The following is a 26714-nucleotide window of genomic DNA, read 5'->3' on the forward strand; positions in this document are numbered from 1 at the left end:
CGCATCCCCAGCAGCCCCACACTGCCCTGCTTGAAGTGGAAGCACGGGGAAGGAGAGGTCTGAGTTCTGGAACCCAGCAGCACGGAGTTCTACCCATCAGCCCCACCTGCACACAACGACCAAATTCAAAAGGACTTTAATCCTCCTAACTCCCCCAAATCATTTCTAGGCACCTTCAGAAGTTCATTGGGCTGCTTAGCCCTGCACAGTGAGACTGCTGTTTTTAACAAAGTTCACACACTGCAATTCACTGCAAGAATATTAAAATCGTTGTTTATTAATTTATTTTTCAGCACAGAAAGGCTCAGATTATGTCTGAGAAAAAGAAAAGAGTCCCAACTCTACCAGATGTTAAGTTCTAAGTACAAAGTTTTTGCTTAGTTTTGAGCAGAAAGCTTTTCCCAAATATAAAGTGCACCTTTTATAACAGCATCAAAACAAACCCAAGGAACAGTGATAGAATTACATTATTTTGGAACAGTACTTGATTTCACTTAGATAACGAGGATAAATGCCTTCACTCTGTAACATTATTCCTTGAACCATAGAACAAGTACTCCAAAAGCTTCTATAAAGGTCCCCCCACCTTCCAGCAGTAACGTGGTACACTGCAGCTGTGAAATGCTATTAACAGGAACAGCAGAGGCGGTGCTGTATCACCATTAAACACAGGCTCACAAGCAGCTGAGCGCAGAACAACAACTGGCTGCTTCAGACCACATCTGCAAAGCAGGCCAATACCTCCTCTCACGTCACAGCCATCAGCCTCCAGCCCAAGGAAGCAACCAGATGGGAGAAGAGTGACACCATCTTCTCACACAGCAACCTCGAGTTAGCTTCAAATGCTTGGCTGTCAAGACTGAATGCTGAGCTTCTATATCCTCTCTTCAGACACAGAAATCCAAAGCTCTTTTCCAGTTTCTGAGCACTAAAGAACACTTTACTTCGCAGTTTTGAGGGTGAGAACGCTTTACTTAGTAGTTTTGAAGGTGGGTTTTTATTAATTAACTTCATTTAAAGAGAGCAGCCTTCAAAGAGAACACCTCAGACCTGAGTATAACAGGGAAGAAGTCTTCCTTGTTTGCTTTTTGATGGGACAGACACCTAGGAACACTCACACTAGTACTGCCCATAGGGGAGAGTGTAAGAACCCTTATTGTCTGTAAGGGAGATAAAAAGTACACCAGAACAGCAACCACCAGGCCAGGAAAACAGGGACGGGATGCAATCATGGAAGGGTTCCTGAAGAACCTGACCACCCAGTGCAGAGAAATGCAGAAACAGCCTGTGCTGGGAGCAAGGAGAAGCAGAGCCACTGCTGGGCCACCACTACACTGAGAGCCAGCACGGAGCTCTGCTTTCCTGCAAGCACCCCAAGCACAGAGCTGTTGAGGAGTTCTGCAGTTCAGTGTAGCAGTTAAAAAAAAAGTTACATTCAATGTATCAAAAATATGCTATAAAAACAGTAAAATGCTGTGTGCCACTGCAGGGCAGTGCTACTTCAATACAAGTTGTGTGGTCACTTTCATAGCAAGAGGCCTGCATCCCATCAGCTTTCAACACCACAACTGTCATCTTCAATAAAAAGATCGTTACAGAAAACAAGAGGTGGTGGAGTAACAAAGATTAAAGGAGAAGGAAGTTTTTCCACCAGCTCCAGGAACGCTGCAGCTGCCTCCAGAAGGGATCAGGACAAGCAGTATCAAACCCACTGCACTTCTGGCCATTATGATGAATGGTCTTTTTAAATGAAGTTCCTCTTGCTACAATAGCACCAATACATTCAAAAATACACGAGAACTGAGCTCGCTTTGCTGTAACAGGTTCTCTGTTAGCTTTGTAGCATTTCAATCCAAATAAGCACTTAGTTTAAGTGCACACATAAAAGCACATGGTATTGTAAAATGCACTGCTGCATTCCTCTATTTTTTTTTTTTACAGTTCATTGGATCGCATTTTAAAAGAGCTGCTGCTCAGAGCTGCCCGTCTTCTGAAGGAGGTGGTTGAACAGTGCAAAAGGAGACACCTTACTTATTGAAAGAAAGCTTCTGCTTGCAGCTGGGCTCTGAAGCTGTCACGTATTCATCCCTGCTTCTGTTATTCCAGCTTTGTTTCAGTGGAGTTAGATGAGGGGCAATCACATCACCATCCTGTCATTGAAAGTCAGAGAGCATTCATGACAATGCGTCCATTTTCACTCGCTGTGCAAAGCAGGGAAAAGCAGCTGGCTGCCAGACTGAGCACCGATAAACACAGCGCTGCACAGCAGCGAGCGTGGAGAACTGCACTCAGAGATGGAAACTGCTGCCAGTAAGTGGTAGAAACGGGTGGGGAGGAACAATTCCCCGCTTATGGGAGAAACCTTCACTGCTCGTATTTAACCTCTTCCTAAATTGACAGCAGCAAACTCAGGAAGCTCAAGAGGCTTCTATTATGGGCACTGGTACACAGCTTGGAAACATTACTCTAAGTTTCTATCACATTACTCTAAGTTTCTATCACGTTACTGTAAGTCTTTGCTCTGAATTCCCCAGCCTCACATTAAAAAGCTTAGGAAAAAAAAAAAGCTTAAAAAAGCTTTGCTTAGCACCTACCAAGCGCAGTTGCACCTCGCCACCTTAGGGTGCATCCCATACAGTAACTGCTGTGGCCTAGGCTCTGTGCTCACACTTGTCACACACGTATGTTAACCTCATGATCAAACACTGCAAGGGCAGGGCAAGCAGAAATAAGCTGGGACTGCCATGGTGCAGTCAGACACCCCTGACCTGCTGTGCTCTGCAGGCTGTGAAGGCAGCCTGCTATGTGACCCCTTTGCAAAATGCCCTCCAGAAAGTAACTGCTCTCACAAGATGGATGCAGGCTGTATCATGCACGAACGAACCCTGAAACAAAACTGCTCATGCCTCTAGTTGCTGCTCCAGTACAGGAGAACACCGATCTACAGCCTGATCTTCCATTTTAGAGAACAGAGCTCTTTCCTTGAATGGCATTTGCAGGTGTATCTAGGAAAGAAGATGCAGGCTCAGGGCTGTTAGCATATGCAATGAAAAGGAGAAACGCGAGGTTCACGGAACAAAGTGTTTATGCTGCACTTTTGAAGCAACTTGCAGATTTTACTTTGAGATTTGATCCCAGACAAAGGAAAATACCTGAAAAAAAGAAAACCAAACAAACATGGAAAGAAAGAAAGGCTGTTCCTTCCTACAGTGTGACAATTAGACAAAAGCCAACGTGAATAATTGGGAGAGAAACTCAGCAATGGATTTGCCAGCTCATCTACTAATCCTGTTCAGGCTTCCAGCCTGACCCCACACACACAGTGCAATGGCTCCATTACATATTTCAGTGAAAAAAACATTCTTCATAATGTCATAACTGCTTCCTTACAACGAAGGATAATGCTGGAAGCATCAACACAATCACTTTATTAGTGAAAAAGACATCCACCTTTCTGCAAAGGAGACGCAGTGGGGAAGCTACATCATGAATCACTAGTTTACAGTCAGAGTTGTTACAGGCTTCTCCATCACTTTTGGCAGGAGGAACACAAGCAAGGCATATGGACCCAGGTTCTGCTTTAGGTTTTTTTCCCTTTTCATTGCCATGGCAGCTCTGACACCGCCCCCAGAGCAGAACAAAACTTAGGTGAGCTGTAACCTTAGGTGAGGTGCCTACCCTCCTGCCTCACAGCTGCAAACTTGTACGTCTGAGACGTGGCAGGAAAGGGGCACAGCACAGGTGAGGCCTTCCAAGCACTCAGCCTGCACATTGGTCGCCTTAAGAGTGGAGGCTTGCAGTCCTGTTGCCCTGGGGATTTTGCCCTCCCAGGCTCAACAGACCGACCGTGGATATCCAGTGGGAGCAGTGCTGGAACAGCTGGTGAGCAGGGCAGAAAAAGAGGCAAAGCAATAGGCAGAACCAACCTGATCACTTCTCAGGATCTTTCAATCCCTGTGGCACTGTAAGCCTTTGTATGAGGAAACCTGCATCAGCGAGTGTCTGCCACCAGCTATTTTTAACTAAACGTGACTTTTCCAAGCACTTGAGTTAAATCAGTGAAAATCTGTCAGCGCTTCAGTGAAACCAGAGTATGACCAGATGTGGACTACAAGGAGAACAGAAACTGGGATACTGGAAGCAGCTCTGCCCCACAGACAAGGCCTGAGTCCCAGTATTTTTAATGCAAAAATTCCTAGAAACTAATACCTAAATTAGTTACCTGTGGTTTGGTGAAATCCCTCTTTATACACCACTGAACAAAATACTGCTTTGCAGCTGAAACAATAACTGGATCCTGATGCTTGCAGTAAACCCGGATAACCTGCTCTGAAAAGGTCCCTGGTAAAAGCCTTGAAACCTTCGGAATAAAACAAACAAACAAACAAGCTTTAGTCCTTCTTTTAATTTAGAGTCCTTGGAACTCATTCTCAAAACAAAGAAAGCAACAAGAACCATCTCCCTATAATCCCTGAGTTTTACCCCAAAACTATATTTTTTTCAGAACAAGTTAAAGGCCGTTCATACGTAAAGGCCATCAGGACTTCACACAGAACCAACCACAGGATCACCAAGGTTGGAAAAGACCTCTGAGAGCATCCATGCAGAAGGACACCGATTCCACCACCCTCATGCACAAACACGGCACGAAGCACCAGGAAGCACTGCGATGGCTCCCACTGCCAGCCGTGAAGCTGAGGAGGATAAAAGGACTACCTGCTCTTTACTGATCTTGATGGCCTTGGAAGGATCAGCCTTGCAGTAGAAGAGGACATTATCAATGGGGTTCTGATCTTTCATTCCATAATCCATATTAACAACCTTGTGTGCAGAACAAATAAAAAGGACATTTGTTAATGTTAGTCATTCATCTTCTGACAATAAATACAAGCAGATGTGCACAACACTTCTGTAAATGAGAGTAGTCAAATAGAAGAGTAATTAACAACTGATTACTTAATACACTTAATGAAGTTTAAATAACAGTGTCAGCATCTGTTTGGTAAACCATCATTTGTTTGTGTGGCCAGAGAGCAGCGCCCACCTCCCCACACCTTCAGCCCTGGGACAACGCAGAGCAACGTCTGCGTGCAGCTGAGCAGGATAAGAGCTGCTTGCTCTGGAAGGATAGTTACATCAACTATGAAGTCTCCAGCTGTCAGCTCCACGTTTGGAGGATCCTTTTCTGGCTTGGAGTTAGCAATGTCACCTGCCAGGTCATCATATTCATCCTGAAAAAGAAAAAAGCTCTCACTGCATTTTTCAATCATCAGGTCAAGCCCTACAGACTTCCTACAGCAATCTGGCTGTGAGAACCCTTGTACATCTTAAACAGCCAGAGTCCTGCTGTTAGATTTCAGAAAGAAAACAAGAACAACCTTAACAAACCACAAAGATCCAAAGAACTCGGCTGCAGGAAGCAAGGAAAGCCCTTCCAGGATATTTCATGAGCACAGAAATTTTAACGAGCAAAGAACAAACTTCCAAGCAAGTTGTTTGCTGGCACAACTGCATTATGCAGTTAAGTTCCCCAAAGCTAAATACTAAATATCTTTACTCAACTTTTTTTTTAACTGACAGCTGCAGGATGTCACCCTCTAGTAGTTTTTGTACTAGAAAAACAACACTAAAACAGACAGACAGGATCAGTAACATCATTGACCACTACAGAGAAGCAGACAAAACAAGCTCCTCAAGGAGCTTCAGAGGGGATTGCTCCCACCTCCAAAGCAGAAATCCACAAAGGGTCTCGTCTGGTGAGAGCATTCCCTGCCAAAGGCTGGGCTAATGCTGAGCACACACAGTGTGGTGGAGAACTCTTATTTATAGAAAGGTGTGTGCTGTCTTTAAAGGGCTGGGCAGGAGAGAGAACATTGCCTGCTTAGGGATGGCCAGTGCAGGATGCAAGATTTGATGAAGGATGACTTCCTGGGAGCACCTAAGACTCCAGAGAGAAAAGCTTTGAGCACAGAGCAGACAGGTCCAGAGGGAAAGGAATTTGGCAAGCAGCAGATCTGTCCATTGCAAGACAGAGGGACTGCTGAGAGGGATCTCCACGAGCTGTATGTGCAGCCTGCAGTGACTCCAGGAGCCAAGGGAAAGTTTAGGTTTAGATTGAGAGCAAGTCCTCCTCACCAACCTCTTGAGTGACCCCCACGTGGTGCAGACCAGCGGGGTACCCAGCTGGGTACAGTGAGGGCATGTCTGTACATAAAACTCTTCCCAGTTTTCTGTAAAATATTCCATAACAACACAAAGACAAGGATGGGTGGGAGAGAACTTCTGAGCCCATTGGGCAGCTGATGTCATCCACCTGGACTTCCACAAGATCTTTGACACGGTCCTGCAGCACGGCCTTATCTCTAAATGGGACAGAAATGGACTTGAAGGCTGGACTATTTGGTGACAAAGAATTGGTTGGATGGTCACAGACAAAGGGTTCAATGGCTCGATATCCAAGTGGAGACAAATTACGAGTGGTGCCCTCCAACCTCAGACATTCTGTGATTCTATGATTTTTGGAGTATTGGTTAAGCTTCTCAAAAAAAAAAAACAAAAAACCCACAACCCCAAAAAAACCAATCACTATCAATAACAAGAAGAAAACAGGAAGAGGAAAAAAGGTAGTCAGCAACTTAGAGAACATGGTTAGAAGGACAGAATTCAGAATCTCTCGGTGACGGATATTACCTTTGGAATTTCGTTCACTTTCTCGGGTTGAGTCTCTCCTAAAAACTTGTACAGCTCACGCCGTTCTATCTTACGCAGAATTTCTCGTGCCTCACTCAGTTCTGGACGACTTGAGTGCAGAATTTCCAGGTAGATGTTATCTGCCAAAGTTGTAGTGATTTCAGTTAACTGTGTCAGAACCCATCACGACAGCAAAACGCACATAAAGGGACAGAGGCTTAACTAACAAGAAAAACTAAAGGTTTGGGGAAAATGCACACTTTGAGGGAGTGGCTGAACACCATAGGTCAGACAACTGAGAAGTTGCATTATGGTCTCAGATATCCCCAGGTTTCTTTTGCTATGGCTTCAGAGCAGAAGGGTTACTTCTGGCTGTCCCCAAACCAAACGGATGCTGCTCACCTGTCACACAGCCAACACAGCTGCACTCTGTGCTTCTATCAACATTCCCCAGCCAGAAGCAGCCACAGCTTTGATGTGTGTTAGGCACAGCTCTGCAACACCCCCCTACCACAGCAAGAAGCCCCCCACAATGCCTAGGTAAGCTATGAACCACGATGACCAGAACACCTTTACCAAGGTTAATAGGAGCGTGAAACTCCCTCCAAGGAACAGCTGACTGTCTCTGCAGCTTGAGAGATAACCCAGGGAAAACAGGAAAGCCATGAACACGTGTTGTGTAAAGTATTAGCAAGGAACTGCTTGCTGTGTCACCACTACAAAAATTAGGATCCGCTGTCAAAATCAGACGGCTACAAATTCAAAACCAAAAAGTGTTTCTCTTCACCCATCACGGAGAGAAGCTGGAGAACCTGCTGCTGCAGAATCCCACAAGAGGTCGAGCATCAGCAAAGATCCCAATGGCAGCTGCACAGTTCCACAAAGGCATCACTCACCACGGACTACCGAAAACAAGCCTACTGTCCTCACAGGCTGACACCACTGGACGCAGGAAAGGAAGCGTCTTGGTTTAGGATGAGAACACAGGTCCTTCCACCATTACATCTGATATTGACACACTCCCCTCATCCTTCTCCTTTCTGACCAATTCTCCCTCTGGATCAGGAACACCCCAGCACTGACACTCAGCTCCTCACTGCTGCTGACTGTAAGATGCAGGGGACAGACCGCCCTCCTTGCCGTGAGCTCACCAGATGTCACAGCTCAGCAACAACAGGATCCTGGTGCTCAGCTCCTGCACGGCTGCTCCTACAGACCACACAGTCCCTGGGATAGGCTCCAACCCATGCAAAATTTAGTCTTAGTCTTAATCAGGCTGAACGTGACTACAGCAGATGAAGGGTCGCCAACAGATCCTCAGCTTAACAGATTACAGCAAGCAGACCTGCATCAATGCCTGCAGCAGCTCACCCATAGAAAGAATTCAAAGAAAGAATTGCTGAATCCCTCTGGTGGCCAGCCAAGGCTTGATGGTGGAGGCTCAGGAAAGTTGCTGTCCCACTTGGGAATGTTTTGGAAACTCTTGTGAGCAGCAGCTCCCAGGAACAGCAAGAGCTGCCAGCCTTTGGGAACACTGCAGCTTGTAAACACAACAGAAGAAAACAGAATACATGAAGAAATTAGCTTATTGGCTAAATACATAGAGCAGCAGTTCTGCAAGGATTGAAGCATCCTCTGCCCTGCAGCCACTCCAGCCACAAGCCCTCAGTGCAGCAGGGTTTGACATGCCCACCCTGGCCTCTGCTCCCATTGCTGCCACTCAAAGCCAGCACTGAACACAGGAGTGCTGCTGTGCCTTGCAGAGAAGGCCAGGAGGGACAGGCAAAACCAAGACAAGAAGCAATGGAAAGACTGAACTACATGACAGAAAACACAACTCAAGTCAGTTTTTGGGAATTCAGTAATTTCTCCAAGTTCTTCCTCCTCACAGCGCTGACCCAGACCTTGGAGAAGTGGCTGCCAGCAGTCAGACTATTTGTCTAGGAAACAATCACAAGGCACTTCTCATTTGTTTCACTATGTAATCATACTGGAATTCTCCCACAGATCTTTAAGTGGACTGCTGCTCTTGTATTTACCCTACAAGAACTATATTTACAAGATCTTGTCTAAGAAACTAGAAACTTCCAGGAATAAAATCATTTATGTACTGTTTTCTTCTGTTGCATTTGCAAGAAGGATTGCGGTGCCTCAAGCAAATTAAATTAGATCTTATCAGAGTCCTTCAAAATCTGTCCCAGGTTTAGTTTCACACAACACACATGCAGTGCTTCTCTACCTGATGGAGTTAGGTGCGGCATTGCTCTGAGCTGACTCACACTCCATCTCTGACAAATACAACAAAACCAGGGCACAGGTACGACTGCTTGGCCACACAGTAACTTGGCTTTGAATGCAAGCAGAAAACCAGTTCCTCCCTCTCCATAAAATTAATTTAAACTAGAATGTTTTCCTCTCCCAGTAAGATGTGAAAGCACAAAGATGCTCCAGGTCTAAACCACCACCTGTGCACAAAAGCAGTACTTGAAGAGTCCCAGTCATGGGCAAACATCTGCTGTGCCAACAGCTGTACAAACAAAAAAAAAAGGAGTTCTTTCTAAGAGACACTCATGCTGTTGCACTTTAAAAGGAATTCTGAGAGCTCATACCAGTTAGCTTCGTGTAGGCTTCCATGTCCTCCATTGCTGTAGAGATCTGGTACAATTTTCCTTTAGAGCCTTCTATTTGAAAAAAACTGTCTGCTTTCTGAAAGGCTTCCGTAATCCTAGATGCAAGCAAAAGAGAGAATTAAAAGAGTCAAAAAATAAACACTTTAATTACATTATAAAGACAAATTAAATTGTGTCCTAAATATGCAGCACAGCTGCACTGCAGTACATCCCATCTCAGTGCTGTCATTTCACATTTGAACAGAGCCTTTTCCATTTAGGTTCAGATCAGACCTTAACTTTACTTCAAGAAAGGTGGAAGTCTGCTTTGTTCTGCTTTGGACTACGGGTTTAACAGTGCTCAGATGGCTGCAGGACGCCGCAAGACACTGTCACAGTGCAATGACACCCTCAGAAGACCACATCCTCTTACAGACTCAGATAACTGAGTGAACACCAAACTTTGTAAACTTAAAGCATCAGATATGTGCAAAATCTTTTTCTAGTGGAAAAAAGATTTTCTAAGGATGAGTTCTTCCAAAGCCCCCAGTACTTCTTGTACCACGCAATCCTCTGTGTTGCTCTTTCAAAACACAGCAGTTACTGGGCAGACAAGATCTGTACTAAAAAACATTTGGGGATACTTCTGAAGAAAAGTAAACAGAATGGTGTTACCAGGAAACTCCTGCAGGTATCAAGAGGAGAACTATAAACATCGGGAGGCAACCAAGCTGGTCCTGAACTATTCCTGCTGCAGCTTTACAGAGCCTCAGCCATGCCATGCCTGCTCATTGCTTCCACATATGAGTTACCTTGCTCCACTAAGCGCTCAGTTTGAGCCAAGCTGTCTCTAACTTGCAGATAAAGATTCAGCTCCTGTTGTCAGCAGTTACAACAGCATAACAACGTCCCAGTCCAGAGCTCCTTCAGGGCTTTTGTAATCTGCTTCTAATTGGATTTAACATGGAAAGATGCAGCTGTCTGTCCCCTCCATGTTTTTTTTTTGGTTTTTTTTTGTTTTTCATAGCCCCTCCAGCTCCAGGCTGGCTGCTCCCCAGCTCAGGCTGCCCAGTGCCCAGCCACAGCCTTGGGCACCTGCAGGGATGGGGCACCCACAGCTCTGGGCAGCAGTGCTGGGGCTGCACTGCCTCTGCATAAAGAATTTCTTCCAAGCATCTAAATCTGCCTCTTTCAGCTTAAAGCTGTTACCCCCTGTCCCATCACAACACTCCCTGATGAAGAGTTCCCTCTCCAGCCTCCCTGGGGGCCCATCTAGCTATTGGGAGGCCACAGTGAGGTCTCACAGAGCTTTCTCTTTCTTGAAAGCACCAGCCCAGGTCCCACAGAGGTGCTGCACAGTCTGAGCATCCTCATGGCCCTCCGCCGCACTCACTCCAACAGGCCCATATTTCAAACCTCTAAAACATGCAGCATTTGGTTACATAGCCAAGTGGCTCTCACTGCATGTCAAAGCTCATTGATTTGGTGAAGATTCCAAATGGACTTACAATTCCAAATTAAAATAAAATAAAATAAATGATGTGCGAGACAAAGGAACTGTAATACTTGCATTATTTCAATGATGTTGCCAACCTTATGCTGGTACGCTCGCCGGTGCAGGCAATTCCGAGTGTGGAACATATCGTACAAATTCCCAACTTCCTGAACCAAAAACAACCAAACAAAACAATCATTTGCTTCCTCACTGCTCACACACCTCAGACACGTTGCTGCTGACGCTCGCAGCTCACACACACCGCTTACCTTATCACGGGCACAGATATGCTTCTGGTTTCCCGCTTCGCAAACTCGAGTGAATTTAATTAAGCGCCTATAATCAAAATTATTCTGGATCCCTAGGTGGTGGCAATCCCTGAAAATATTCCACAGCGAGTGCTTAACAGTGAAGTCAGAGATGCGAGTAAAGCAGTGCTGTTTCAGTAGGGACTGAACAAAAGCAGAAGCTGCAGGATCTGTACCTTGCAAAATAATCCCATTTGTCCACATCAATGCCGTTTTTCTTGTTTGCTACTATCTCATACAGGAAACTCTTCTCCTTTGGTCGTCCTCGGTAGGGCCACTAATGACAGAGGAGCCAAGAAGGAAAATCAGGAACATTGAGAAATGTAACAATGCAACCAATGGTAAGACGGTTGCTCCGAAAGTAATGCCTCCTATTCTGTTGTGCTGGCCCACAGCATCAGAGACAGATGGCACAGTGAGGGGTGGGCAGTGCAGTTCAGCACAGGCAACGACGACAGTGGGTCACCTCTGCTGCTGCAAATCTGTACAAGTGCAGAATGCAGCTCCTATTCATCGCTGCTGGAAATACACAGCTCATGGTGCTGAGTGTGTAGAGAAACAGTGTTTCGTAGCTGAAAATCTGCTCTGTCAAATGGTATTATTGTGCTCTCTGTATCCGTTGTGGCTTTCACAGAAATTGGAGGCATTACTTTTGGAGCACTCCATGCAGAATAATTTTTGAGGCACTTTGACTTTGCCTATGATAAAAATCTCACACCGTGGTGACAAAGAACACAGAGACAACCAAAGAGATTCAAAAGCTGCACTGTGCATTACAAGCCCAGAGCTTGTAGGACTTTGGCAGGTGACTTCCCAGAACACCAGAAAGAACAAAATCCACACACACTAGGAGCATTTAATTCCCCATTCTATCAAAGTAATGCACACAGCTTTGAAGTGCAAACAACCTGAAGCAACGAGCAGAGGAAGACACTGCCACTATTTAACCCCGAGGGGAAGGAATTAAACCCACACGCCACTCCCTTGCAGTCTTCTGCCATCAGCTCTACAGCATTACAGTGTACTTGTAAACCAACTGTTCAGGTATGTTAAACAATGACTGCTCAAAGAGCTGACTTGAACTCTTAACCCACAACTGAAAAGTGACTCAGTCACAAGGCAAACAGCAAATCAAGGCCAGAACTTAAACTACAAATTGCATGTGAACTTCTCTTAAACATTTAATGATTCTTCAGTTAAATAAACATTGCCTCAAAATTCTGGGGGGAAAACGACTTAAGATGTATGGTTCAAATGTTGACATTAGCATTACAGAAGTATTAACATGGATACAAAGGAGAAGGGAAATGTGCATGAACAGTGGGAGGAGAGCACATCAAGATAAAACCATCCGATCTGACAACAAAGAGCTGTTACAGGGACAACAATCAAGAGCGCAGGTGACAGCAGTAAGATGGAAGGTGCTGTTTATGCCGGGACCAGGAGGTGACAGCATCACAGCGCAGGTGCTCATCAGCAGAAGAGTCCCTGCTCTGCTAAAACCAGCACAACACAGATGACTGCAGGCAGAAGATGGGGCAGATGTCAAGAACGTTGGCAGCTACCACATACAATGCTGCTTTTCCTGGTATCCTGCTGGAAAACAGGCACCGACTTGACCTAAGATCATCAGAAGCAGCAGGCAGCAAGACTTTGTTCAAATAACTGCAAATGGGTAAAATTTCCCTCCTGCCTTCCCAAAGATCTCGTACTGAGCTGCTATGCTGAGTTCTCTACGTTCTGTCATCAGAGGGCTACAGTATATGTGGTAGCACTACATGCTAACAGAACAGAAAATTATGGATAAGTGCTAACATTTATGGGTGACTTGTTTGGGACAACATGCAAACTTTGATTAGGACCAGACTGTCACGACAGATCTCCTACAGATGGAGTAGTAAGTGGACAGATAGCTTTGATGAGAAGACATGAGCAAGAAAAAGAGGGAGGACTTGATTCTTTCATAGAGTTGCAAACATTAATAATTATGATGTCTTCTTCCTAGCCTCTTGAAGCAACGCATTTCTTATCCCTTATTTCTTATCCCTTCATCTCTGTTTGTGTCACTGGGATACATCCAAACGTTTTCTACAGCCATCAAAGCCGTTGAGGCTGTGGCACTCCTCATATTTGGGCCATGCTTTGTAGTGACTCACTGCCTCACCTCTGCTATCTGGCAGCTCTGTTATCTGGTACTGGCTTGTTAACATAAACCATCTCCGTGTTTTCTTCACCTGGCCAATTAAAAACACAATCTCCAAAACCAGTATAAAACAGAAGAGAGGGAAAATTATCTACTCTCTTAGTAAAATTGACTCTCAGAAAAATTTAAGATGTTTGTTCAAACAACCACAGTCGCAGTCCAGCGACTCACCGATGCCTCACAAGTTGACTCATCTATAGGCCCTCCTATCTGCTCCTTGATGAAGGCCATGTCTTCCTCCAGGATGAGACCATACGATTCCATGACTTCCTCCAGTTTGTTGGATGTGATCAGGTGCTCAAACATTTCAACAGAAGCAGTTTCATGCTGTGAAAAATTTAGAAAAAGATACCTAAACATTACATTACCGTGTCTAAGCACCCTTCCTGAAGTGCCACAGCTCTCTCCTAACACAGCAGCACTGCCTGGTGTGCTGCCAGCAATGTGCAAGTGCAGCACCTGGCTCATTTTCTCATCATTTATATCTACCCAAACAGGAAACCACTCTGTGAGCAGCATCAAGAAACACTCTTAAAATGATGGGTACAGCTGTAGCGAGTTCAGAACCTGACCATGGGTACAGACAAGACCCAGCCATTTAATTTTCCAGTGTCATGCAATGAGATCTGCAAGAGGACACGCATACACAAGTATCTCAAAATATTACATAGAAGCTCAAGAGCACTTTCACTTCTGGGGAGAACTCAGAATTGTAGGGGTTGGAAGGCACCTCTGGAGCTCCTCCTCCTCAATCCCAACCCCTAAAGTAGGTTCCCTGGAGCAGGCTGCAAAAGAAAGTGTCCAGGTGGGTTTGGATGTCTCCAGAGGAGCCTCCAGCACTCTCTGCACAGCCTGTGCCAGGGCTCTGTAGCAAAGTTCTTCCACATATTTGTGTGAAACTTCCTATGCTCCAGTTTTTGGCCATTACTCCTTGTCCTATCACTACAGGCCACTGAAAAGAGTCTGGCCTCATCCAATTGCCTCCCACTCTTTACAGATTTATAACCATTGATCAGATCCCCCCTCAACCTTCTCTTCCCCAGGCTGAACAGCCCCAGGGCTCCCAGCCTTCCCTCACACAGGAGATGCTCCAGGCCCTCCATCATCTTTCTGGTCCTCCACTAGGAGATCCCTGTTATTTTTGAACTGGGGAGCCCAGAACTGGGCACAGTGCTCCAGATGTGGCCTCCCGAAGGCAGAGCACAGAGGGAGGACCACCTCCCTCCCCCTTCTGGCCAGGCTCTTTGTAATGTACCACTGGCCTTCTTGGCCACCACGGCCCACTGCTGGCTCTGTTATCCACAGGACACCCGGGCCTTCTCTGCAGAGCTGCTCTCCAGCTGCTCAGCCCCAGCCTGCATTGGTACACGTGGTGATTCCTCTCCCAGTGCAGGATCCTACACCTGCCCTTGCAGAACCTCATCAGGTTCCTCCCTGCCTAACTCAGTCTGCCCAGCTCTCGCTACATGGCAGCACAGCCTTCTGGTGCACCAGGCACTCCTCCCAGCTCTGTATCCCCAGCAGACTTGCTGAGGGTGGACTTTATGTCTTCATACAGGTCACTGATGAAGATGTTCAGCAAGACTGGATGCAGTACTGACCCCAGGGGAACACAGGTGATAAACATCTGCTGCCCCCACTTCTCCTCACACCTCTCTCCATTTCACTGGTGAGGTTGCGTCTGCTCACAGCAACACTAAGGGGGTAGAGACATTCTCCAGACATTTAAAGAGAACAAGAAAAATCATTATAAGGTATTGATACAACTTCAATTATGCCATCAAAATGATTCAGTAAGGCTAAATGATGACCACGTGCTCACAAGTGCTGGCAATCTCGCTGATAAATTATTTTCCCTATAAAAATGTGAGTTTTTTCATTGTACTTTAGTACTGAAATGCCTACCTTCCAGTTCAAACCTTGACGAGCAAGTGGAATAAATCTTCCATCAAACATGTGTGAAAACGGCCCATGACCTTAAAAATAAAGATTACACAGGTTTAATTTCAGACATGGCTGTCAGCAGAAATACCTGGACCAAGCTAAAGATCTGGATTCTCTTCTATTGGACTTGATCTTAACATCACCCATGAGGAAAATGCAGCTACAGAACTCTAAAACACCATAAGAAAACAACACAAAAAAGCCTGTGAAAAGTGGCTCTGTACTCATCAAATGGACTTGCCCCACAGAGGTCTCCAACCAGACAGCTCCCACCCCACAACATGGCCACGCACTGAGCATCTGAGAGAGCTCTCATTCTGATCTCACAGCAATCTCTTCCAGCAGGTCAGCTTTCAAAGAGCAACAAGCCACTTCAATTCTTGCTCACCCAAATCATGGCAAAGCCCAGCGATTTCCACACAGAGGATGTCTCGCTGGGTTATACCCAGCTCCGGCTGCCGCTCCTTCAGTTCACGAACCAGACATCCTGCAAGGTAGCCCACTCTGTTGCAGAGAAAAACCCACAGGCACCAAAAGTGAATACAACAGTATTTTACTTTGAACAGGAAAAGAGCAGTTCACCTATTCTGTTTTGCTGCTTTAGGTCACAGCCTGCATTTAAAAGACAGCACACAACAGATACTCAAGCCCTAACCTGAAAGATAATCACAGGCAAATTATTTCCTGTCATAGAGCTCTAGTCAACAGTAACACATTTGAAAGGAGAAAGCATGAGACACTGTGCCCAAATTTGGAAAGAACAGCACCCTAATATGGCATTCTACTAACTAAGCAGATCTTACATTCTCCTCCTTCCCATAAATCAATGAGTTACCATCAATCTTTGGTTTAATTTCCAGTTTCAACTCTCTTCTCAATTAAAGCAAAGCTTCTGATTTTGAAATCCTCACAGACTTCTCTTTTCACGTAGCTAATATTGCTCACAAGCCTGCAGGAAAACAAACACCCTAGCAGATTCACGGAGCCCTGCACCATTACTCAACAGGAGGCTCAGATGCATCAGCAGCTCCAGTATTTCATAATGGACAGACACAGAATAACATCACTGTGTAAGCGAGCCCACTGTATTATTGACAGCGTGCATCCTGAAGCATCACAGCTTATAGACCACCCTCCTACTTCTAGTCAGAGCTCCACAGCAGCCACAAAAGCACTTTGTTCTTTCAAATTCCTATTTTAACAACAGCTTACCATGATTATTTCACTCCCTTTATCCATTTAACTTCAGGGACGCTGAATATCTTAAAGCAAGAGCAGGTTTTAGTAGAGGTACAAGTTTGCAGGGCCTGCCAGGAGTGAGCCCAGAGCACCGAGGGAGCTGAGGGGTGTTACTGCTGGGACCCTCCAGCAACTTACCAAAGGCACTGGGGGTGTGAGGACTGTGGCCAAAGACAGCCAGCATCACACCCACCCACCAGAAGGACATGAGGAAAGAGCCAGGGCCCTCCAGACCTGTCAGTCCAGGGAGAAGTGATGGAGAAGGCTGTCCTGGGGGATACTGAAGGCACTTAAAGAACAAAGCTGGTATCAGGCACAGTCTGCAGGTGCTCATGAAGGGGAAGTCCTGCCACGTATTTCTCCTATGTCTCCTACGTTTCTCCTATTCTCCTAGGTCTCCTACCAGAAAGTCACCTGCTTGGTGGATGAAGAGGAGGCAGTGGAGGCAGTTTCTCTGGATTTCAGTGAGGCCTTTGTTGCTGTCCCTCACGGCATCCTTCGACATATTGTCCAGCTGTGTGACAAATGGCTCCGTGCTGCACTGGGTGATGAACTGGCTCAGTGGTAGAGCTTTGAGGGCTGTTGGCAATGGGGCTGCACCTGCCTGCGGTCACTAGTGCTGTACCCAGGGACAGGAACAGCACAGAGCTGTGCCAAGGTCAGAGCAGGTGCTAGGAAACATTCCCTTACCGTGAGGACAGTCAGCAGGCTCCTAGTGAGGTGGTGGATGGCCTGTGCCTGGCCGTGCTCAAGGGGAGTTTGGACAATCTTGTTACCTGCTTTAACTTTTGGTTAGCCCTGAGGTGGTCAGGCATTAGACCAGGTGGCCTTTGAAGGCCCCTTCCAACTCAGCTATGCTATTCTATCTTTTACTAAACACAACTTTACTGTCTGCTTTTATTTTTTTCCTACTCTACCAGTATACACAAAGTTCACCTCCTCTATTTTAACTCTGCAAAAATCTTCAAAATGAGTTGAGAATAACTGTCCTCAGTCTAGCTGTATGGATTAACAAGACTGCTTGGAAGAAAAATTTGCTGCTGCCACTGGAGGTTTCAAACTCCTGTTCTGAACTTTTTGTTTATATTCCTTGTGTTTTTGTTTTTTTTCCAGGCTCATCAGATGCAGTCAATTCAAGCTCACCTCACTAATGTGGATCTTTTGCAACGGTCTTTTGCTTTCTGTTAGTTTCACAGTGGGCAGTGGCCAGCCATGCTCTATTTGAGCACTACAAAAGCAACACAAGGCTGGCCAGATCACCTGAATGAAAACATTGACCAGTTTAACTTCTCTGCACCTCAAGATATACCTTCAAAACAAGCTTGAAGTTATCATTAATCAGCTTCTCTGTGGAGTGTGAATGATTTCGCAACACCCTGGAAATCCTTATGTCCACAATCTGTTTCTTTAACTTACAGTACTGCTAACAGCCTGACAACTTGACCCTGATTGCATAACTTCAAATGCAAATATTACAAGTAAAATCATCCATGCTGGGCAATCCAAGGGGATTACAGCTGCCTGACATATTCGTAACAGACTCAGCGCCCTTTGCTTTATGCTTTTAAAATCAAATTTTGACCAGGGAGAACATCACTCACTGTCTCCAACTGGCATTATTCTCATCAGAAGGAAAAGAAGAGGGGAAAGTACTGATCCATCTTGCAGGTTTCTTTTTCTGTCTTTAGTAAACAAAGTCCACAATCACACACAGGAAGATTCAGGTGACAGAAAATGCCAGGACAGCAGCTGTCACCAAAACGCTGGCACTGCACATCTGTGGAACCAATCTCAGACATTCAAATGCAAAAGAGACATGCATACAAGGCTACACCACCTTACCCTAATGAGTGTTCAAAGCGGTTGTGGGAGGCTCCAGGAAAAACAAAGTAAGTGCCACCCAGCTGCTTAATGTATCGCAGGCGCTGAAACTGAGGCGTGTCAATGATGCGAACAAGAAGAGGGTGTATCTCGATGTGCCCATGGACTGGATCATTAAAAACCTACAAAAGCCAAACAATAACGCAATCAGTGTCTGTTTGACTTTGAAAGTTAACAGGGCTACGGTGAAGGACATCAAGAAGGGTCAGGGATTTGGTGGGAGAGGCTGTATAAATGATTATTTGGTTTCAGCTTTAAAATTGGCATATTCTGTCTATCTTAATCAAGATTTGTCCTGGAGAGTTGCTTAGGCATGGCAGCAGAGAAGACAGAGTTGTGCACTTCAGAGGGCAAGGCAATTCCAGACAGCTCTAGAAGCTCTACCTGTTCAATTCTTAACACTTGAGAACCACTGTCTTTATCAGTGACATCTGCTACTCCACTTAAAGGATACTGCAACGCATGTCAGAGATCACAGAATCAGAATGGCCTGGGTTGGAAGGGATCTTAAAGCCCATCTATTTCCAACCCATACCATTGGCAGGGAGACTTTCCACTAGATCAGGCTGCCTGGGGATCCAACCTGCCCATGAACACCTCCACAGCTTCTCTGGGTAACTTCTTCCAGCTCCTCCCTACCCTGAGTGAAAATTTCTTCCGAATATTTAACCTAGATCTCCCCTCTGTTAGTTCAAAGATGTTACTCCTCATCCTGTCACTACTCTCTCTCACAAAGGGTCCCTTCCCATCTCTCCAGTAGCTCCCTTTAAATACTGGAAGGCTACTGTAATGTCTCCCCAGAGCCCTCTCTTCTCCGAGCGATCACCCCCAGCTCCCTCAACCTGTCTCTACAGCAGAAGTCCTTTAGCCCTCTGAGCATCTCTGTATCTCCCTCTGTGCTCTCTCCAAAAGGTCCATATCCTGTGCTGGGGACCTAGGGCTGGATGCAGAGCTGCAGGTGTGGCCTCACAAAAGTGGAGGAGAGGGGGACAATCCCCTTCCTCGCCCTGCTGGCCACGCTTCTTTTGATGCAGCCCAGATGCAGCTGGCTTTCTGGACTGCAAAGGCACACTGCTGGCCTTACTGAGCATCTCATGCACAGCAACGTCAAGCCCCCCTTACAGGAACAATCTTTGTACTCACTAAGTGCTTGGTATGACATTGCACGGCTTTTTTAAATCCAAAGTGAAAGATCAAAGAGTGGAAATGATAGTTCTCACCTTTTTCACAGAACAAAACCCAAAACCAAGACAACTGAAATCTGAAGTACTCCCTGATCAGCTCTGGGTACGCAGTTCAGAAGGCACCCATGTAACCACAGGCACTTACTATGGACGAGAAGCACACACATTTAATCCTTGCAACAAAACAGAAGATGAAGCCATTTCACAATTTAGTATCTCAGTAAAATGCTGAGGCAAATAAGGCCTTTCTGTCTTCTCTCTCCTCCCTGCCACCAAACTGGCAGGGCTGCAGCAGACATGCAGGCAACAGAGCCACGTGTGCTGACAGGCAGCCCAGGATCGGGTTAAATCAACAGACACCGCTGTGAGAAGCTGCTGGACATCACAAACAGCGGAAGGGAAAGGCCAGCTGTCAGCTGAGACCAGAGGCTGAAGTAGCAAAGCACAAAAAGCAGGGGCTCTACAGGACGGAAGATGTGAAAAGGGAGCTTCTCACATTTCAAACAGCAGCTCATTTCTTATCCAGTCTCCCACAGCCGCCAGGTGCCCACATCAAGCTCTGAACTGCTGATCTTAACAACTGTTCTGGTTAACGTGGTTTTCAGACCACCAGCTATTGAGAAGAAGGGCTTGGAGCTTGAAGCTCTGCAAGGGAAAAGCACAGTGGCAGCACCAGCTGCTGGGACTGAGCAGGAAGGAAAGGAAGGAGAGGAGGAGAGAGACAGGGCTGCAGGTGCCAGCAGGGTGCTGTGAGCAGAGCCCACACAGCACTGCTGTTACCTTCATGATGTCCACTGTCTGCCTCAGCTGGTTCAGGCAGGCGAGCACTTTCAGTCTCTCATCTGGGAGGCTAGGAATAAGACAGCAATAACAAATTACTTGAAAGCAAAGTTCACTCCCTCACAATCTGCATATCTGGCAAATTACTTGTGCAAGTTTCCATTACTCTGATGTTCACTGATTCTTTTATAGAAATATTTCCATGGCTTTTTCAGAGAAATATTGAAAGCATTTGGTCCTCTACAGTCAAACAGAAGAGGAAAATCCCAAATACCTGCACAAGTGCACTGAGCTCCCAGCAGAGCTACTGTGCTGCAGCCACATGGCCTTAAAACAACGCTGGAGGGAGAGATAGCACACTTCCTTACGCCCACTTTTATTAACTGTCTGCAAACTTTGTCCTTGAGCAAACTAGTTTCAGCCTCAGTACAACAGCAAACACCATGAGAACAGAATTTGGTACCTTTTACACTTCTCAGCAATTAACCGCTGCGAGTCCAGCTTTACACCAGTCTTTGAATTTAACAGAAATTAGTGCTATAAAACGTCAGCTATTAACAGAGACAAACACTACTCAGTGCACTACATATTTTCAGCCAAATCATGCAGTAATTCACAGTCCGCAGAAATAGTAAATGTATGTGATGCCTGAGCTGCTGGTGGGCTTTTCTATCTTATCCACTTCACCTTCCCCCAGCAGGAGGGGCCTCAAGCTGCAGTCTCTGCTCTGTCACTGCAAGTCCTCTGCTGCCTCTGCCTGCAAACGCAATGAGAACCGTGGCAGTGCTGCTCAGCCTGCTGCATCACTTTGTTCTGCATGGGGCAGTCAGAAATTCTCAGGTGCTTACAAGGGAGTTCCTGAATGAGCCCACTACTTACAGGGCAACAGAAAGCAGCTAAAGCGAAAACATGAGGTCCATTATATCTGCCTGTCCTTCTGTGCTGCGATAAGGTGACAAGCTTTCCTAAGAGCATTCAGGCAGAGCCACGTGAGAAGCTATTTGCTTCCAGCTACCTACATTCACTTCACTTCTGCAGAGATTATTTTTCTCCAGGCTCTTTTCGAAGACACTGAATCACTTCCAGAGCAAAGCCGAGTAAGATTCCAGCAGACTTTAAACCCCCCCAACTTTACAACTTTTTACATCGGTAAAGAGATGGCACCCAAGTTACCAATTCCAGCACAGGTCTTGGTGGATATGACCTAAAAGCTCGCTAATAACAGAGATCAAACCTCACAAGCACGTTTTTGAAAGAGCTGCAACGCTGTGGAAAGCACAATTGCATCAGCAGCAGCCATGACATCAGGTAACAGTCGCTCTAAAGGACATCAGGGCCACACAAAGTCCACGAGGTTCCCGGTGCTCAGGGGAAGGCAAGGCAATGCAAAGCACACAGCACTGAGCACAGCCAGCACCTCCCAGTGCAGAGCAGTTGGCTGCAAACACCTGCTTACATTTCTAAATGCCACAGAAACTTGGGAGCAAGGAGCAAGCTAACTGGAAAACAATCAGGTGTGCACAGAGGATGGCATGAGAGCATCCTGACAAACTACCAGTGGCTGCAGCTATGGAAAGAGCAGAGAAAAAACCTATCTGTTCTGCTTACACTGCACCCACACAAACATGTCCACAAGAACATGGCTCAGTGTGCCTTTATGCTCCAGAAAGGCCCCTCAAGCAGAGCTGAACGGACAGGAGGCGATCCCAGGCAGCGCAGTGCTGCAGGCAGCTGCTCTGAGGGCGGCAGTCCCAGTCTGATGGGACACACACGAGGCTTTGCCCCACTTCTGGGAACACCAACAGCTTTGGGCTTGGTCTCCACCACATTACGGTCCTGGTACAGCTGAGCACTCAAGCATTAAATCACAAAGAGCTCTTTGGTGTTCTTCAGAGAAAGACCACCAGACACTTACTTACCTTGCGTCCTCAGGATGAGGCTGCCTCACCAGATTACACACATGGAATCACAGCATTGCTCAGGTTGGAAATGACCTTAAAGATCATCAAGTCCAACCATAACCCAACAACACTACCCTAACTCTAACAACTCTCCACTAAATCATGTCCCTGAGCACCACATCCAAACGGTTTTTAAACACATCCAGGAATGGTGACTCAACCACCTCCCTGGGCAGCCTGTTCCAGTGCTTAACAACCCTTCCTTTTCCTGATATCCAACCTAAACCTCCCCCGGCACAACTTGAGGCCATTTCCCCTCGTCCTGTCACCTGTCACCATGAGAAGAGACCAGCCCTGCTCTGCTGCAATCACCTTTCAGGTACTGGAAGAGAGCAATAAGGTCTCCCCTCAGCCTCTTTTTCCCCAGACTGAACAGCCCCAGTTTCTTCAGTCTCTCCTTGTAGCCCTTCACCGGCCTTGTTGCCCTTCTTTGGACCTGCTCCAGCACCTCCATGTCTTTTCTGTATGGAGGTGTCCAAAACTGGACACAGTTCTCAAGGTGAGGCCTCACCAATGCTGAGTACAGGGCAGGATTACTTCTCTAGTCACCACGCCATTCCTGCTAGGATTCCTAAGCTAGGATGCCACTGGCCTTCTTGGCCACCTGGGCACATTCCTCAAGTTGTCCTCAAAGTATCTGTCCTAGAGAAGGTGAAAGCTGCCCCTTCCCCATGCACTCCCTTTCCCCCACACCCTCCCTCCCATCACAGGCTGGAACACAAGAAGCCCGCAGCCCCCCACAGCCCTTTGAGACTGACCTGTTCCAGAGACATCAAGCAGAGAGCCCCACTCACCAATTATATTTCATGTGCACCACACCCTGTGTCACAACCCACAGCCCAAGCGTCTGGGATTCTCAGCTCTGCCCCCTGAATGCTGAGAAGAATGCGGAACTAGATGTGTGTACTCACTGCTGGGCTGACACAGAGCCCCACCACAACCAGAGGCGACTTTGCACACCCACAGGACTCACCCAACCCAGAAAGGCCTGGAAGGAGCACACAGATGTTCCCCAATGCCTGAGTACCCAGTGTGAGCTCTTGATGCCCAAACAGGTACTAAAAGCGACTGGCCTTAGGGGATAGTATACAGAGAAATCACATAGGTTGCTCAGGAAGTCATGCCTTCTATTTATTTCCATGGAAACTACAACAAAGACCGCAATAATGCTGTTGGATAGAGCAAATTCTCAGCTACTCATGCTGGGCATTTTCACCAGGGCGAACACATGAACAAGAGCCACACCTGAGCTTGTAGAAGTCTGGTTCATGGGAGGTGATATACACTTATAGTCACCACTGCTGAAAAGCACTGCCCAGCCCTCGCTGTGCTGACATCCACTCTGTAAAAGTTCAAAAGCATCAATGACTGCCATTTTTTCTTTCTTTTTTTGCATGGAGGAATTCAAACCCAGCTCTTCACTCCATATGTGCTCCCATGTCCAACACCATTCTGCCACAGAGGGACACCTCTGCTGCCATCTGTCCCGCAGCAAAATGGCACGGGGCGCCGGTGGGAAGGTTCAACCTCTGCTGCCATCTCACCGACGTCTACCCCCGGCACCGCGTGCCAACACCATAAAACAGGAGCGTTCCTTTCGGAGCAGCCCTCGCACTTCTCTGCTCGTTATTTCGGTGACACAAACACCCCACGCACCAGAAACCCCACAGCCGCGTTCCTCGCGGTTCCAGCCCAAACCTCCCCTCCAAGAACAGCACCGTCCCGGCCGACGCCGGCCCCGCTCCGAGCCGCAGCTCCTCGCCCCGCTCGCCGCCCCGGACCCCTCACCCGGCGTTGCTCCGCGCGGCGCCCAGCACAACTCCGCGTTCCGCCCCGCCAACAGCGCCGGGGAAGCACGTGAGGGGAGCCGAACGTTTGGAGAGCTCCGAAGGGCGGAACCAAAGCGAGCAGGGAAACTCGGCGCGGGCCGCGGGGACGGAGCGGCGCCGGGAGGGACGCAGCGGTGAGCGGGCTGAGCAGCACGGAGCAGCCCGGCACTGCGGCACGGCGAGCGCAGCCACCGATCCACGGCTCGGACGGAAGGGCCCCCGCCCTGCTGTGCCGGCTGCTCCCCAGCTCAGGCTGCCCGGCGCCCCGCCGCGGCCTCGGGCACCTGCAGGGACGGGGCACCCGCAGCTCTGGGCAGCAGTGCCGCACCGCCTCTGGGAACAGAACTCCCGTTCACACCTGACCTGAGCCTCCCCTTCTTCAGTTTAAAGCCGTTCCCGCCGCCCGCCCCGGCACTCACCAGACGCGGGTGATACGCAGCGCGCAGGCGGGCAGGTCGAGCAGCATGGCCCCGGTGACGCCGCTCTCTGCGGGGACGAGCATACGGTGAACGGCGCCGGACGCCTCCCGCCCGCTCACCCTCCCGCCCGGTCCCGTTACCTCGGAAGCGGCGCAGCAGGCCGGGCTCGCCCACGCCGCTGCGCGAGAGGTGCCGGCAGAGCCGCTCCGTGTCCCACAGCCGCGGGTCGCCGTAGGCCGCGGTGCCGCCGGAGCTCTCGGCGAAGCCCTCGCGCCGCGCGCGCTTGGCAGGAGCCGCGGCCCAGCCCGCCGCCGGGCTGCCCATCGCGCGCTCCGCTCCGGCCCCGCCGCGGGGCTCTGGCGCCGCCGTGACGTCAGCGCGCGGCGCGGCCCCCCGATGCCGCGGCTCGTGGCTCTGCCCCCCGCCCCGCGCGGGAAGCGCCTTGCGGCGCGCGCCCCGCCCCAACGCGGCCCCGCGCCCGGGGCCACAGAACGGCTGTGCCGCGCCGCCCGCGTCTCCGCCGTGCTCGCGACGCCTCCGTGCCCCTACGGCCGAGAAGCGCGCACTCGCGTGCTGGGCTTGCACAGAAAGTTCTGGGAGCGGAGGGTGCGGGGCCGCTGTGAGCCGTGCCCCTGCGGAGGAGGGCTTAAGGGAGAGCGACGAGAGGGCGAGGAGAGGGGGAGAAACAGCCCAAGTGAGGGCAGGTGGCGCCCCGGGCACAGAGCGGCAGCTCCCTGCAGCCCAGGAGAGGCCCACGGTGGAGCAGGCCATCCCCCTGCTGCCCACGGCACCGCACGGAGCAGATCTCCCCTTGCAGCCGTGGGGGAACCTGCGGTGCAGCAGTGGACGTGGACTGAAGAAGGTGCAGCCCACGGAGCCCCGGAGGGCCTGGGATGGAGCTGCAGCCCGTGGGGAAGAGCTGCAGGGAGCGGAGGGTCTGGGAGCTGGAGCAGTGCCTAAAGGATGGGCCCCATGGTATGGAGCCACAGCGGAGCAATGCTTGGAGAGCTGCAGCCCATGGGAAGCCCAAGTGGGATCAGTTCAGGAAGGGCAGCATCCATGGGAGAGACCTTTGATGCTGTCAGGTGAGCAGTGGCCCTATTCTTATCCCAACCCCGCAATATTTTTTAATTGCATTTTCTCTCCCCCCACCACAGCAGGCAATGGGAGCACAGCTTGGTGTTTCTCAGGCATGCAGCCCAGCTCCAAACAGCCTAAAACAACTTTCTGTAAGGCCTTGTGCTCTCATCATAAACTCCTCAAAGATGTAGCAAAAATAAACAAACAAACTCTTCCTAGGCTCTTTGCAAGGTCTCTCTGTGGAGCAGCAGAGCCATTGTAATGCTGTAGCAGTTTGCTTCTGTTAACAAACACAGTTTTCTCACTTAAACACTTTTGCCAGGAAAGCACACGCAGTGCTCAGCGCCTGGCTGAGCCTTTCCATGCTGCTTGGTTGTTCCAAGCTGTCCTTCAGCCCCCAGACCTCCCTGCTGAGCGGGGCAGCGCTCGGAACTGAGATCTTACTGAGGAGGAGCAACTCATCCCTATCAGAAAAACAGAACTGGCTCAGAAGAAGAAACAAACAAGAGAGATCTCGTGGCCTGTGGGCCATGAAGCAGCCAGATCACCTTCTGGAATCAATGCAAAGCCTGCTGATGTGCCAAAATCAGATGGACACAAAGCAACAGGCCCAGGGGTTACCAGTGTCATTCTCTAGTAGGAAGGGAAGAAAGCAAAGGCAGTGCCTGGGGCGTTGGCCTGAGCAGCACAGTGTTAACGGGAGAAGTGCAGAGAGAAACAGGAAAGACACAGAAACCATTCCTGTTTGTTTACATGTGATAGATGCAGACAAAACCACCTCCCCTCCCTTCGGCTGTGCACCCAGGTTCTGACTGCAGCCTGGTGCAGGCTGGTGGCGGTGGTGAGAATCAAGTTAATGCACAGCCCAAGGGGGGCCTGGTGGGAGTTTGCAGAAATAAAGAGCAAGGCAGCTGGTGGGAGCCAGGAGGGCAGATTTATTTTGCTGCAGGGGTTGGTTTGCTTTATGCTTTTACTTTATAGACATCTCTACCAGCACTTCCCTGTGCCACTGGGCTCCCTGGAGCAGCTGTAGCTGAACAGTCTATCAGAGCAGCATTCTCCCCTTCAGCTCATACCTGCTTTTCAGCAACT

At 48.4% G+C, this 26714-nt stretch overlaps 1 protein-coding gene across 1 annotated transcript; it reads right to left on the reverse strand.

The window, feature by feature from the left end:
- Positions 1–251: 251 nt before the first annotated feature.
- SAMHD1 (SAM and HD domain containing deoxynucleoside triphosphate triphosphohydrolase 1) lies at positions 252–24866 on the reverse strand. The gene is made up of 16 exons (XM_042886637.1): positions 24683–24866; positions 24543–24609; positions 20334–20403; positions 18331–18491; positions 15638–15753; positions 15211–15281; positions 13477–13632; positions 11279–11379; positions 11064–11172; positions 10870–10961; positions 9300–9415; positions 6691–6830; positions 5136–5231; positions 4717–4821; positions 4223–4360; positions 252–2150 (listed from the first exon to the last, which is right to left on the reverse strand). Exons 1-16 carry the CDS (start codon positions 24864–24866, stop codon positions 2028–2030), a joined length of 1845 nt encoding a protein of 614 aa, XP_042742571.1. The 3' UTR covers positions 252–2027.
- Between the last annotated feature and the right edge of the window lie 1848 nt (positions 24867–26714).

Source organism: Lagopus leucura, unplaced genomic scaffold (genome assembly GCF_019238085.1).
Source record: "Lagopus leucura isolate 7727_CA_CO unplaced genomic scaffold, USGS_WTPT01 Super-Scaffold_100060, whole genome shotgun sequence".
In the NCBI taxonomy this organism is placed as follows: Eukaryota; Metazoa; Chordata; class Aves; order Galliformes; family Phasianidae; genus Lagopus; species Lagopus leucura.

Excerpts from the sequence above, each read along its gene's own strand:
- SAMHD1 (XM_042886637.1), bottom strand. The coding sequence starts at position 24,866 with ATGGGCAGCCCGGCGGCGGGCTGGGCCGCGGCTCCTGCCAAGCGCGCG. Across the intron at positions 18,492-20,333 it reads AGACAGTGGACATCATGAAG|GTTTTTAATGATCCAGTCCA; the intron begins GTAACAGCAGTG and ends TGGCTTTTGTAG. Across the intron at positions 6,831-9,299 it reads AGCCTACACGAAGCTAACTG|ATAACATCTACCTGGAAATT; the intron begins GTATGAGCTCTC and ends CAACTTTGGCAG.